Below are 15,111 nucleotides of genomic sequence, written 5' to 3' on the forward strand. Positions count from 1 at the left end.
CGCGCCCTGGTGCACCTGTGAGCCTGGAGCAGCGCGCACACTTTTGCGCCTGTCCTGGCGTCGCCCTCATAGTGTTCCTATGGAGGAAGGCATGGGATTCCACTGCAGTCCAAGAAGCAGAGTTCCAGGAGGCCGGCAGCGCTAGCAGGATCTCCTAGCAGGGCCACGGTGTCTGCAGGTCTCCGATCCACTGAGGGTTGTACCAGTAGGTTTGCTGGAGAAGAGGCGGGCCTCGCATTTCCAGCGGGGGCGGGGGGGGGGGGTGTTGTGGGGCCACGCAGATGGGTGGACCAGCACAGGCTGATGTTGCCTGTCTGCCCACGGGAACCGACTGGACAGCTGCGGGCTTACAGGAGGGGGCGTTTTGGACCCAGAGATGGGGATCTGTCAGTAAGGAAAGGGCGCTGTGGGTTCTCAGTGGTTCCATGTGTATCACTGCGGTTGCATGTATCTGCCAAGGCTGACTCACTTCCTTCCCTGCGTTGCCAGATCTCAACAGGGGCAGGGACAGGTTTGGGGAGTAGTAGGAACGACCAAGAAAGGCGATAGGACGCAGCAACTCGTGCAGGGCCCCCTTCCCGGGGAGACATGGGCAATGGGGCCACGAGCAAAGGGGCGGGGGGGCCAAGTGTTGGGGCACCCGCCGAGCATGAGGAAAGAGCAGGTTGGTAGACGTCTTGATGCCTTCTGGAGTCCAGGCTGACCAGCAGGATCTCAGGATTGCTTTTGGATCAATTTGAGGTTTCAGATATGAGAGCCCCCCCCCCCCATTGATTGGAAAATCGGACTTAAAAAATGGCACCAAGATGCCATGGGAATAAACGGACTTGGTCGCTGGTGACAAAATGAGGGCTGGAACACTTTTGTGTCATGGAGGGTAGATCAGGTAGACAGACTGGAACCCCAAATGAAGAGGTTAATCTGTGTTGTTTGTCAGATGGGATAGGGATACGTGTCCTGAGATTCACAGCAATGATACTTTTTATAGAAACAAAGTATTATAAGGACACGGGTGCTAAAATTTTTTTACATACATATAAATTATAATATAAATTTAACTATAGATTTGAGCTACTATAAAGAGTAATTCTAATTTTGTCATTGCTTTAACCATTATTGTAATAATATGGATAATTTTATTATTTATTTTTCTTTTTAAATTTAAATTCAATTATTTAACATATAGTATTTTATTAGTTTCAGAGGTAAAGTTCAGTGATTCATCCATCTTATATAATAACCAGTGTTCATTGCATCACATGCCTCCTCAATGCCCATCACACAGTTACCCCATCCTATCCCCATCCCCTTCAGCAGCTCTCAGTTTGCTTCCTCCGATTAAGTCTCCTAAGGGTTGTCTCCCTCTGATTTCATCTTGTTTCCTTCTCTTCCCCATGCTCCTCTGTTTTGTTCCTTAAATTCCACATATTAGAGAAATCATATGGTAATTGTCTTTCACTGATTGATTTATTTTGCTTAGCAAAATCCCTCTAGTTCCATTCACATCGTTGCAAATGGCAAGATTTTATTTTTTTAAATATCTGAGCAATAGTCCATTGTGTGTGTGTGTGTGTGTGTGTGTGTGTGTTTCTATCCCATATTTTCTTTATCCATTAAACTATCATTGGACATCTGGTTTCTTTCCATAGTTTGGCTATTGTGGACATTGCTGCTATAAACATTAGAAACATTGGGGTTCAGGTGCCCCTTTGGATCACTACATTTTTATCTTTGGGGTAAATACCCAGTAGTGCAATGGCTGGGTGGTAGGGTAGCTCTATTTTCAATTTTTTGAAGAACCTCCATATGGTTTACCAGAGTGACTGCTCCAGCTTGCATTCCCACCAACAGTGGAGGAAGATTCCCCTTTCTCCCCATCCTCTCCAACATCTGTCCTTTCTTGACTGGTTAATTGTAGCCCTTCTTACGGGTGTGAGGTGGTCAGCTCATTTGATTTTTATTTCCCCAATCCTGAGTGATGTATAGCAATTTTTTAATATGTCTGTTGGCCATCTGGATGTCATATTTGATGAAATGTTTGTTGGTGTCTTCTGCCCATTTTTTGATTGGATTATTCTTTGGGAGTTGAGTTAGACGTGTTCTTTATAAATTTTGGATGCTAGCCCTTTATCTGATTTTTCATTTGCACATATCTTCTCCCATTCTGTCCCATTGTCTTTTGGTTTTGTAAGTGGTTTCTTTTGTTGTGCAAAAGCTTTTTTATCTGGATGAAGTCCCAATGGTTCAGGTTTGCCTTTCCTTCCCTGTGTTTGGAGACGTGTCTAGCAAGAAGTTGCTGCAGCCGAGGTCACCGAGGTTGCTGCCTGTGTTCTGCTCCAGAATTTGGATGGATTCCTGTCTCCCATTTAGGGCTTTCATCCCTTTTGAGTCTATTTTTGTTTCTGCTGAAAGAAAATGGTCCAGTTTCATTCCTCTGCATGTGGCTGTCCAATTTTTCCAACACCATTTGTTAGAGAGACCATCTTTCTTTCCATTCAATAATCTTTCCTGCTTTGTTGAAGATTAGTTGACCTATTTATTATTATTATTATTATTTAATATTTTTTTTTATGTATTAGAGAGAGAGAGAACATGAGTGGTGGGAGGGAGAAGCATACTTCCCGCTGAGAAGGGAGCCCAACTCGGGGCACAATCTGGGATCATGCCTGAGCAGAAGGCAGATGCTTAACAGACTGGGCCACCCAGGTGCCCCACTGTTATATTTTTAAAATAGTTTCTTTATCCACAAAGGGTGTCCAATGGACCAAGGACCACAAAGGAAGGATGGGTTTTGTCCACGGATATTTCTGAATTGTACTCATGAGACCTACAGCACTCACACTGGCTGAGAAGAGCCCAGGCAGGGTACCCCTGGTGAAATTTTCAACTTCACTCTGGAGCCCAGACCTGGCCCAGCATGGGCCTGGAGGTGCCTGGGAGAGCCCATCCTTCACCTGACAGATATCCCTGGCCCAGAGTCCAGTGGACAAATTTTCCAAGGCTCTGTCTATGGCTGGGTTTGTATCTTTATGGCTGGTATGGGCAGGTAAGCTCATCAATACACATGAGTAGTTAATGGATAAAGATACAGATGATTCTGGCTTTGTTATCTTGTGAAATCCATGTCAGCTTGCATTTAGCTGGTATAAACTATACTACTTTGGCTGGTAAAATTTTGTATCTATTACCTGAGAAATGCCTTCTTTTATTCATACACTTAAGACTTTTAGGAAAATATACCTATGTTATGTTGTATCTTGATTTTATACAGTAGTCTTCCATTAAAAATATTTGAAAATGATAGAATGGTAATTAGTGATGCCTGCATTGTGCCTACATTTCATCTAATTCCTCTCAACAACTAAAACAATGTCCTTGCTCTTAAGAGTGAGATGAGGCTTCAGATGTCATCAAAGAAACATACATATCGTTTTTTAGTTTTTAAGGATAATTTTACTATGACAGGTTACTTCTTTCTGTTAAAGAGATTAACAAGTTTTTGGTACTTATTTTTTTCCACAATATATAAGTCCAGTATACAAACACACACACACACACACACACACACACACACACACACCCCACACACAATAAAATAAAGTCAGAAATTTAAAAACAGTAATGGCATAGAAAATAAAAAAACGAGTTTAAAAGAGAAATCATTGAAAGCCAGATAAAATACCAGAATCTTGGTACTTGGCAAGAAAGTTCCAACTCAAATATGGTGTCCACAAATGGGGTTAAGCATAGAAAGCACAGGTGTTTAAGGAGATAAATTTCAAAAAAAAAATGCCATGCAGACTGATCATCTGAGTGATGATAAGGAACAGAAATGTGAGTGGAGTCCACATTTTCTTTTTTTTTAATTAAATTTATTTATTTTCAGCATAACAGTATTCATTATTTTTTCACCACACCCAGTGCTCCATGCAATCCGTGCCCTCTATAATACCCACCACCTGGTACCCCAACCTTCTACCCCCCCCACCACTTCAAACCCCTCAGATTGGTGTTCAGAGTCCATAGTTTCTCATGATTCACCTTCCCTTCCGATTTACCCCAACTCCCTTCTCCTCTCTAACACCCCTTGTCCTCCATGATATTTGTTATGCGCCACAAATATGTGAAACCATATGATACTTGACTCTCTCTTCTTGACTTATTTCACTCAGCATAATCTCTTCCAGTCCTGTCCACGTTGCTACAAAAGTTGGGTATTCATCCTTTCTGATGGAGGCATAATACTCCATAGTGTATATGAACCACATTTTCCTTATCCATTCATCCATTGAAGGGCATCTTGGTTCTTCCCATAGTTTGGTGACCATGGCCATTGCTGCTATAAACATTGGAGTACAGATGGTCCTTCTTTTCACTACATCTGTATCTTTGGGGTAAATACCCAGGAGTGCAATTGCAGGGTTATAGGGAAGTTCTATTTTTAATTTCTTGAGGAATCTCCACACTGTTCTTCAAAGAGGCTGCACCAACTTGCATTCCCACCAACAGTGTAAGAGGGTTCCCCTTTCTCCACATCCTCTCCAACACATGTTGTTTCCTGTCTTGCTAATTTTGGCCATTCTAACTGGTTTAAGGTGAGGAGTCCACATTTTCAATGTTATAGGCCTGAATGAAACTGCTGCCCTCAATGATAGAAACAGAGAATAGATAAATATGTGACTATAAGAAAAGAAAGTTTCATCTCACACTATTTGCCTCTACACTGTCACTTGATTTCCAAGTGAAAATACCTTATTGAAAGAATATTATAAGGTTGATCTTAACTAATTATACTTTTATGTAATTTCTACTCATATATTAATTATAATTGCCAGGAAACACCTGAAAATTACTCCCTGGCCAGCAGATAACTACATCTTAAATTCTAAGGAAAATAACCAAAATGACCTTCCAGAGTAGGTTTTGGCAGCAAGTAATTTATTTTTATAAGGTTTTCTTTTTATTATTATAATTAAATTGCCAAGGGGCACCTGGGTGGCTCAGCTGGTCAAGCCTTTGGCTCTTGGTTTAGCCTCAGGTCATGATCTTGGGGTCCTGGGATAGAGGCCAGCATGAGGTCCTGCACACAGCAGGGAGTCTGCTTGAGATTCTCTTTCCCTCTGTTCTTCCCCCTCCCACCACAGCACACACACAGGCATGTGTTTGTGATTATGCTCTCTTTTCCTCTCTCATAAATAAGTAATGAATAAATAAATAAATACATACATACAGTTAAGTTGCCTGGATGAGTTCTTATTCCTGAATGTTTACAAACATATTTCCCTTCCAACTGATTGATGACTGACTAGAAATCCAAAGAAGTGAATTTTATCACAATTATTTAAATGTATGCATTTTAAACAGACATACTGAGCAATTTTAGAGCCTAATATATATACATATGTATTTAATAAAGCTAATCTGAACAGGTATAAAACAATACATTTAAACATAAGGAAAAATAATATAACTATGGCTTATAAGGTTTATACTTGTCTCTAAATATCTGCACACATGTTATTGATTTTTCATGATGTGTTAGGGTCATACTTTCCAGTCCATTTTTCTTATTTTGTTCCATAAGGGGTTATTGCAAGAGCTTCTCAAGTGGTCCTTCTGCTTCCAAAGATTCATCATACAATCCACATTGCAGATAAAATATGTCTTCCTAAAACATCAGTACTTTGCTTCCATTGCCCTAAAGAAAACTATAGCATATAATGTATGGTCCACCTTGGTCTTACATTAATATGTTTCCCAATCATCAATTATTCTTTAAATTCTGTGCGTGAGCCACACAGTGTTTTGCTCACTGAGGACACACCTTGCTTACCTCTGTCTTGGGTCATGAGCTAAAACTGTTTTTCTTTGCTGAAACCTCCTCCTCTCTTCTTATTTAAAGAATTCTTATACTTCTTGATGCAACTCATTTTATACTTATCAGAATTATTTATAAGACATGCCAGCACTATAATAATTAATTCCTCTGATTCAGTCTTGAAATCAGTGTAACTAAGTATCACTTTAACTCTTCCATACACTCCTTTATGTTGTTCATAAGAAAAAAACCACGTGTATGTATTCATTAACACACACCAAATACATACACGTGTGTACAACATAAAGAGGTGTACTCAAACTCCTCTGTGAGTAATATGAAATTGTAGGATTTAAAGTACATGGAGTGATTATTTGTATATTTATCATCTATTATTTCTCTGCCCAAAGGCTTAGCATAGTATTCTTTTCCTCATAAGTTATAAATATAAACTTTTAATTGTGATTCTGTTTTGCAATATGAAATATAAAGCATCCCTTTGTATAAATAACTCTTCAAAAAGCATATATAAATTTAAATTGGTATTTCAAGAAAAAACAAATTTTAAAAAGTCGACAGATACATATTTAGAAATCATCCCATTAGACATCAGTTCCATAACCTCAAAGTTTTTAAAAATAGTCTTAGTAACCAGTTAAAAATGAAAAACACATTTTGTAAGAGGCAGTGTCAATATGGAAGATTAGTACTGTGATAGTAGGCGTTTGTAAACTGGAAACTTTAAAGGAAGATAGAAGGAGAGGGGAGGAGGTTACTTTGGAATGAGAGAGAATGTTTGAGTTAAAGCCCCAAGGGAGAAAAGCATTTGAAATTTTAAGAAATGATTCAAGAGGCTCACTTAGGTAGAACAGAGGTTTAATACAAGTTGCAGCAGGAAAAAACTTCAGAGAGAAGCCTTGATTTATTTTATGACAGGAGTATTGAATTACGAATATTATCTTTACAGGTATGAAAGTGCTGAATTTATTATACAAACATGCAAACAAGAAAGTAAAAGCACACTCTTGTTCCTATTTCCTTTCTGAAAAATAAGACTTTACAACCATTATGACTATTCAATAAATTTACCCTAGTTTATTTAATCATAAATATGAAGGAGAAATCATCATTGAAGAGAATCCTATCAAAGGCAAAATGGACATATCATTGACAAATATCAAAATCTCAAATGCTCTAAAGTAAAGAAGCCTGATTATTACTTTAAAAAAAGATTTTATTTATTTGACAGAGAAATATACACTGAAAGAGAACAGAAGCAGGGGGAGTGGGAGAGAGAGAAGCAGGTTTCCCACCAAAGCAGGGCTCGATCCCAGGGCCCTGGTATCATGACCCTAGCTGAAGGCAGACACTTAATGACTGAGCTACCCAAGTGCCCAAGAAGCCTGATTATTATGATGTAGATATAGAAATATATGAAAACATAGGCTTTGAAGACATGAAAATAACTATTCAATACAAAGGCTGGTTTGGAGGAATGAAAATTAAACTAAAAGAAAAAATTTATGCATGCATCTTTGAGACTACCTTAATAGGAAAAGTACAGCATAATAGTACTGTTTTCAACAAAAATGGATTTTCAAAAAGAATGAAGCTCCTGCATTGTGGTTTACCACACCCAGAATGAAGGAGTATAAAAGTCCAAGCACAGGTGGTGATACTCATTCTCAAGAAAATCATTTCAACACCAAACCAAATCCTAAAGCCCTGACACCATGAGCTACTACTACGGCAATTACTATGGTGGCCTTGGCTATGGCCTTGGTGGCTTTAGTGGTCTGAGCTGTGATTATGGTTCCATCTGTGGCCTTGGAGGCTATGGTGGTTATGGCTGCAGTTACTTTTGTCCCACTTTCTATAGGACATACTGGTCTTCTGGGTTTTTCTAATATTTTTTATTACCCACTTATCACTTTTTAATAATTTTTAATGAATTAGTTATTTTGTTTCCTTGAAAATCAGCAGTGAAATTGTTGAGCAAACAATGAAGAAGATACTGCAATGAAGACTGATATCTTGAGTGGGTGGAGACATATGTTCCTGAATGGGATCTTCATCAGTCAAGCTGGACATTCTCAATCCTATGACATTACTGACATGTAACCTCTTTCTGTAATTATTCTGTGGTAATTTGGCAGCCTAGTCTCTAATGAACATTTTCCAAAAACATAAAAATGGGATCATTTATTTTCATTCTCTCCAACACAATTGATTTCCAAATTTTTCAGTATCTTAATGTTCATATGCAAATCGTCCTGATATCGGAAAATTATTTCTAGAAAGTCGTATCTTTTGTGCCAGTACTCTGGGTGAAGCCACAGAATTTCCATAAATGACAGGAAATGTGTAAAAGTCTTCATTAATCTGGAAATACCATACTTCTCAATCTTCAATCTTTTTTGCAGAAGTTTTCTGTCCTGTCTACAGTCACACCTTGCTTAGTGTTTCCCCTAAATATTTGTTAAAACCACTGCATTTAATAGAGTCTCCTCTCTTCTCTGTTAAAGTTTTACAAATTGTGATGCAGTCTAATCTAAACCTTCCCTAGAATGGATTTTGCAGGACAACTCAGCCTACTCTAGCTTTGCTTTCTCAAAACAAACAAAAAACTTCTCAAGGAATTTTAACTTCCTCTAATTTAGCTTTGCACCTGCACATGCAACACATATACATGTGGAAATACACACACACACACACACACACACACATCCCTCTTGTGACTGTAATGAAAAATGAAAGCATCACTTTAACATACTGTGTAGTGATCGTTTCTTTCTTTTTTATCATCGTGTCTGAAAGTTTGGCAAATTAGCTTTCATATAATAAGGACTCAGTTAGTAGTGTGGTAAGAGTTAGAGTAGTTCAGTAGATGACTATGGCCTGAAATCCTTGAAAGAAACAAAGGAGAATACATTTCACAGGTGTAGGAAATATAAGAACACTCAGTAGAAAGGTGTGAGAATAAACTTAGAATGTAGATACAAATTTTAGAGCAACTGGATGATCTTTCTGATTAGAATAGACGTTTCATGGAAGCTAGTAATGGGAAGTAAGTTGGGTGTGTTGGAACAGGGTCTGAATATAAGCTAACACAATTTTGCCAATACAATTTGGAGGAAGTTAAAATGTTTCACAGAATAGGTGAATGAATGAAAGGTCAAATGTTTGTTGTTTTCTCTAAATAAATTCTGTCTTGTGCTTCAGAATTACATAATCATGCATGACAATTTTATAATTTGTATGCTAGTTCACTGAATTTTAAAAAGAAAGAAAACATGATATCTGGCACAAATTGAACCTTATAGCAGCCAAAGTAAGGAACTATCATTTGACAAACCCAAATTTTCAACCAGTGCCAGGAAGCAACTGCCTGATGCAATGGATTATGATTGTTAACATTTATATATAGAAATATGTATAGTCACATTAGCTTTAAACATAAAGCTCATTTTTCCATATAAATACCAACTCTCTAATTCTTAAACATGGCAAATTCAGATGAAAACTTGGCTTCAGGGATGTTTGGAACTACCCTTAAATAATAAAGATATAGCCTAATGGTATTTTTTTTTAACTACAGATTTATTTTCAAAGAGAATGAAGTTCATGGGTTATGGTTTGCCTCATCTTTCACTGTGAATGTAAAAATGTACTAGTTTCTTTGCAATATTCTTTCCTGGAGCATTCATTTTACTATCAGATTGAATCTTCAATACATGACAGATGAATTATTATGGCAACTACTACAGCGTCCTTAGATTTAATCTTAGTGTCCTGTGTATGTCTCTGGTTCCAGCTATGGCTTTGGAGGCTGTGGTTTCTACCTTCTCTCTCTCAATGGAAGATTCTGTGCCTCGAGGCTCTACTTTTTTTTGGGAGGACCTCCTGAACTCCTAGGACCTCAGAAATTGCCCATGGCCATGGTTTGACTCAATGTCTCTGTTCTTCTGCCTGATAAGTGATATTGTCTTTATCTTCTTTGGCTCGTAGCTAGTTATTTGGGATCCAGGGTCAAAGAAAAATAGAGATGGACAGTGGTTAGAGACTTTACTCAGTATACTTCAGTAGGGGAATGAGACTTCACAAAACTGAGCTCAATTTCATTCTGTGCAGAGGTGACTGGGTGGTGCAGAGGGAGAATGAGAGAGGGAGTAGGGACGGTGAATAAGCAGGGGCTTAAATAGTGTCAGAGTTGTGGAAAATTACCAAAAAGCAGGAAGAGGTGGTTAGGTAATGGGATTAAGCCATCTGGGTTTGCTCATTAGTGCTTTTCCAGAGAAGAAACAAACTTTTCATATTTCAGGACAGAAGGTAATTTTGCAAATTGGAGCAAGACACCCAGTGAAGGTAGGCCCTTACCCTCCCACAGGGACTGGAGGCAACAGAACTTTGGGAGTCTGTGTTTAGAAGAAATGGCTCCCAGACAGTCCTAGGTTGTAGAAGGTACATCTCAAAGGGGCAGAGGAGGGATTTACAGTTGCAATTTCTTTAAGTAAATGCTTCTAAGAAAAGTGAGGTTAGAGCCCCAGAGTCAGGTTTGGGCTGGAACAAACAGTAAATTTTCCTGGCATTTTGAGCCTCCTCAGGCAGTCATTTAAGGGGCAAGGCTGAGAGCTGTGGTTTTTGCAGCCAAGGCTGAGGTCAGTTTGCAAGAGAGCTCAGAGGAGCCTCAATAAAGTTTGGTCAAGGAAAGAATCTGTCACGAGCAAGTCTAATGATGAAGAATGTGTGTTCTCAAATGAGTGCCAGTGCAGAGACTGTCTTAGCAGGAAATTAAGCCTCAGCCATCTTCATTCATTGTGCTGTCAGGAAAATGCATTGCTATGCCCACATTGCCAAAAGGCTCTTAAACACAGGTATCCAATGTGTAGCTTCTGCTCAGTAATAAATAAAAGTCTTTAGTTCATAAATCAAAAAGAAAAAAATGTTTTATTTTTATTCCTTCTTCTAGGTGAAGTTCTTATGATACTGGGTTTTGAATACAATACCATTTTAAAACATTTTTATCAGCTTTATTTTCCTGCATTATATCATTTTTTTATCACTCTTCAATGAATGTGCTAAGTCTAAAGATTAAGGTTAAAATACACTGGGAAAAAATATATTCTTATCTCACACGCCTATTCCTTGAACGCCTCAGTACTTTTTCCTTACTTCATTTTTTCCCCTTAAATAAATTTTCTTTTTTCCAGTGTCTACTGATCTCTTATACATCTCAAAACATAGGTCAATTTCTGATTCCTCAAATACCTCTATTTACTTTGTTATAAGTGGCACCTTCCTCTAGACGTGGGTATATTTTTATTTATACTTTTATCAATAAACATACACATGCTGCCATCTATTAAAATAAATTTTATACTCTACTTTTAATCTCCTCATTCAGAATGAAATGTGTTGAGACTGGATCACCTGTCAGTCATTTTTGTACTCTGTTCAATTTAGTAAACATATTACTTTCTTCTACAACATTCTAGAGACAATTGTAACCACTGGAACATGAAGACGAACAACCTAAAATCCAATTATTTTTTTTTTCTTAACATATAATGTATTATTTGCCCCAGGGGTACAGGTCTGTGAATCATCAGGCTTACACACTAAAATCCATTTCTTTAAGGAGGATTAAATATTATGTCATTTTTGAGGAGAGAAAATACATAGCAGAACTATCAGTTTCAGCATATTAATTTTAAACTCAACATTGGCTAAAGACTTTTCAGAGAAGATGTGAGGCCTCGGTTAAGTATTGAATGATGTATTTTATCCTTGGCAAATAAGAAGATTGAAAAAAAAAAAGAGATACGCTTATAGGCATGAGAAATGATGTCCAGGCATGAACAATGCAAATTACTGTATAAAGTTGTATTCTAAGGAGTCAGATGACCCTCAAGAAAGCTTATTAGAAAATGTCTTTAGCACAAATTAAGGGTGATATATAGGACTTCTTGTTTCAGCTCTGGCATGTAAAAAGCTTGGAAATCTTCACTATGGTCCTTACGGCCAGAGAAGTCTGGGCAAAACTAAGGTCACTAGGCAGACTGCCATCCCCAAACTAGAAAGACCCATACATTGAAAAATACAGAATTTCAAAAATTTGCTTATATGGAGCAGAAGCTGCTTGAATCATAAACTGGTAGGGATATTCAATGCTCATTTTTTCCCCTAAGTTTTTAAAGGCTAAATAAAGGTGAGCATAGGAATGAGAACCTATCAGGGAAACAATGTGAGGCTGTTCCCACACTTCAGTGGGCTGATTTTCCCTGTGAACAACCAAAAAATATGTCCACTTGATTCTGGAAGTAAGAGGGGAAGATTAACTACTGTGAGATATGCCCAGAGTCTTTAGGATAAAAGACCTAATCTCTAGGAGAAAACACAATGCTCCCCTTCATCCCCCCCCCAAAAAAAATCCCAAAGAACAAAACAAAACAAACAAACAAACAAACAAAAAAACCCGAAAAACCATATTCCCAGAGTGTAATTTTGAAACCATACCCGAGCTGAGGAAAGAGAAATTCTCACCGTCCAGCCCCTTCCAGTCTTCTTGTCTCACCTAACATGGGAGAGGTGTACTGACCACAGAAGACAGGGACGTGAGGAAATCCATGAATATTGCTGCAGCCAAGAGATAGAAAAAAGGTGGAAAAAGTTTGTGAAAAATTAATATAAGCGACCATCACTAACATGGACTTAGGAAGCTAGAGAGAGAGTCTGATAAGGAAGACTTACCATTCTATGTAAAATATAGCAAGATTTAGAGTTAGAGATCCCTAACCAAAGAATCTCAACAGGAAAGTATCATCAGGTACATGTCCCAAAGGGAAAGATATACATTGCATTTTCTACAAGACATCAGCCACCCCCTCTCCAACTCTGTGAATGAAAAACCCTCATCACCTGAGGGGAACTCTTGTTTTTCTCAATGGAAAATTGTTCAAAACAACCCCTCCCAACTGCCCCCTTCTCCATAAAATAATGTTCTTCTCCTTTATGTGCTGTACTTGCCATGTGTGCTACTTGTCATAGCTTATTTGACCCAGATAGCAATGCTCTGTTATGCCCAAATAAACCCATTTTTGCTGGTAAAATAACTGGCAGTTTTATTTTAAGGTTAATGAACTGTATAACTGGAGAAAAACTTATGAAGTTCACATTGCCAAGATGCTCCCCCCAAAATAAAACCTGACACTCTCTCTCTCTCTCTCTCTCTCTATATATATATATATATATATATATATATATATATCCAATATTTAATAAGAAGATTATAGAATGGTCCCTTTCCTCAGATCTTATCATCAAACCAATAGAGCTTCAATATAATAAATTCAAGTGAATTCAAACAAGAGGGACTATAAGACACAGACTGACTCTGAGGGGGTGATACATAGAGAAACCAAAGTTCAGAGAAAACAACAAAAACAAAGGGGACACTAGAGGAATTTGAAGACTTTGGCATTTCTTGTACAGTAAATATTTTAAAAAGCCAAAACCCTAACCAGTTTAACACAAATCCATACACTGAAATCCTCTTTCCTTCAATTCAGTTTTTATTAACCAATACATCATGTCCAACTTTGAACAAAAAATTGCAAGGCATGCTCAAGGCAAGAAAAATCAGATTCTGAAAGAAGCAATGATCTAAACCAGACCCAAAGATGGCATAGCTGGAATTAATAGACATGAAATTTAAAATAACAGTGGTTAATATGTGAAGAGCTCTAATGGTGAAATAAGTGCCTTAAAAAATTGTTACATTGAGGGAAGCAGAGAGATGGATACTTTAAGACAGTATCTAAAAAAAAAAAATGCTAGAAATAGGAAAGGTAGCCTCAGAAATGAGGGGTTCATCAGTGGACTCACCACAACTCAGGAAGGAATCAATGAGCTTCAAGATAGATCAAAATAAACTGACAAAAATGAAGTGTAAACATGGAAAAAGAAAAACAGTAACACACCCAAGAACCTGTGGGGCAATATTAAAATGTGTATTATACATGTAACTGTAATGTCAAATGAGAAGAGAGAATAAAATGAAAAAAAAAAGAAATATTTGAAGCAATAATGGCTGAAACGTGCAACATTATTAATATGCCAAATCATAGCTCTAGATTGTTCTAAGAATATCCACCCGAATAAAACAAAACAAAACAAAACAAAACAATCTGTCAAACACCCATACCTAGACATATTACATTCAAACTAGAGAAAATCTAAGACAGGCAGAAATTTCATAGGAGGAAAAGAACCTAAATTCTCAAGGAACAATGGTAAGTATTATGTGGATTTCTCATATAAAATTATGCATGCAAGAAGAGGGTAAGATGGAATACTAGTGTATTGTCAGAAAAGTCCACAACCTTGATTTCTACACCAGAAATCCACCTTTGAAGAAGGATAGTAAATTCTTTCTTTCTTTCTTTTTTTCTTTTTAAAATTTTATTTAGTTACTTGATGGGGAGAGAGAGAGAGAGATCACAAGCTGGCAGAGTAGCAGGTAGAAGGAGAGGGAGAAACAAGCTCCCTGTTGAGCAAGGAGTCTGACATGGGGCTTGATCCTAGGACCCTGGGATCATGACCTAAGCTGAAGGCAGTTGCTTAACCAATTGAGTCACTAATTAAGGGAATCCATCACCAGCAACCTGCTCTGTAAAGAAATACTAAAAGAAATATTTTAAGCATGAAGATGATAAAGAAATGTGGATCTACATAAAGAAAATTGAGACATTTCCAAAAATAAAGTAAGCATTGCTAAGAGTCACTCAGAACCATCACAAAGTTTTTGAGGAATTAGGGTTTATGTGAGTCTCCTGTTTCAATTAACAAAACCCCAAGAACTTCCAATTTTTGTCAATTTCAGCTTTACCTAAAACACATCTTCCAATTTTGGGCTGAAATAGATAATGAAACGCCCATTAGATGAATACCCAATCACATATAGTCAGCTTAAAATCTGCCAGCAGCAATCATAATTCTTACAATACAAACTTATGTAACCTTGTGGGATTCTTTTGCCTTTATAAGCCTGCACTTTCCGCTTGCAAATTGGAGCACACTTTTGATTTCAGATGACTGTCTCCTGGTGTACAATCCTTATAGGCCCAAATAAACACTTTCAGTTGCTTTATAGCCTCATTGTCTTCTTGGAGACAGAATGGAATGGAGAAAGAATCAGACAGGATGAGGTAGAATCTTTTTTTATCCTTAACTGATCTAAGATGTAACTGTGTACTTAAGGTAATAACAGTAACAATGTATTTATTAAAATAGCA

At 37.6% G+C, this 15,111-nt stretch overlaps 1 protein-coding gene across 1 annotated transcript in view; it reads left to right on the forward strand.

The window, feature by feature from the left end:
- Positions 1 to 445: 445 nt before the first annotated feature.
- The window catches only part of LOC123393060 (translation initiation factor IF-2-like), a 74,427-nt gene continuing 59,761 nt past the window's right edge, over positions 446 to 15,111 (forward strand). The window contains exon 1 of the mRNA XM_045083680.1: positions 446 to 664. Coding sequence (XP_044939615.1) covers positions 446 to 664 — 219 coding nt within the window. The remainder of the gene's footprint in view (positions 665 to 15,111) is intronic.

Source organism: Mustela putorius, unplaced genomic scaffold (genome assembly GCF_011764305.1).
Source record: "Mustela putorius furo isolate JIRA1106 unplaced genomic scaffold, ASM1176430v1.1 tig00000731_pilon_pilon_pilon, whole genome shotgun sequence".
NCBI classification, from domain to species: domain Eukaryota; kingdom Metazoa; phylum Chordata; class Mammalia; order Carnivora; family Mustelidae; genus Mustela; species Mustela putorius.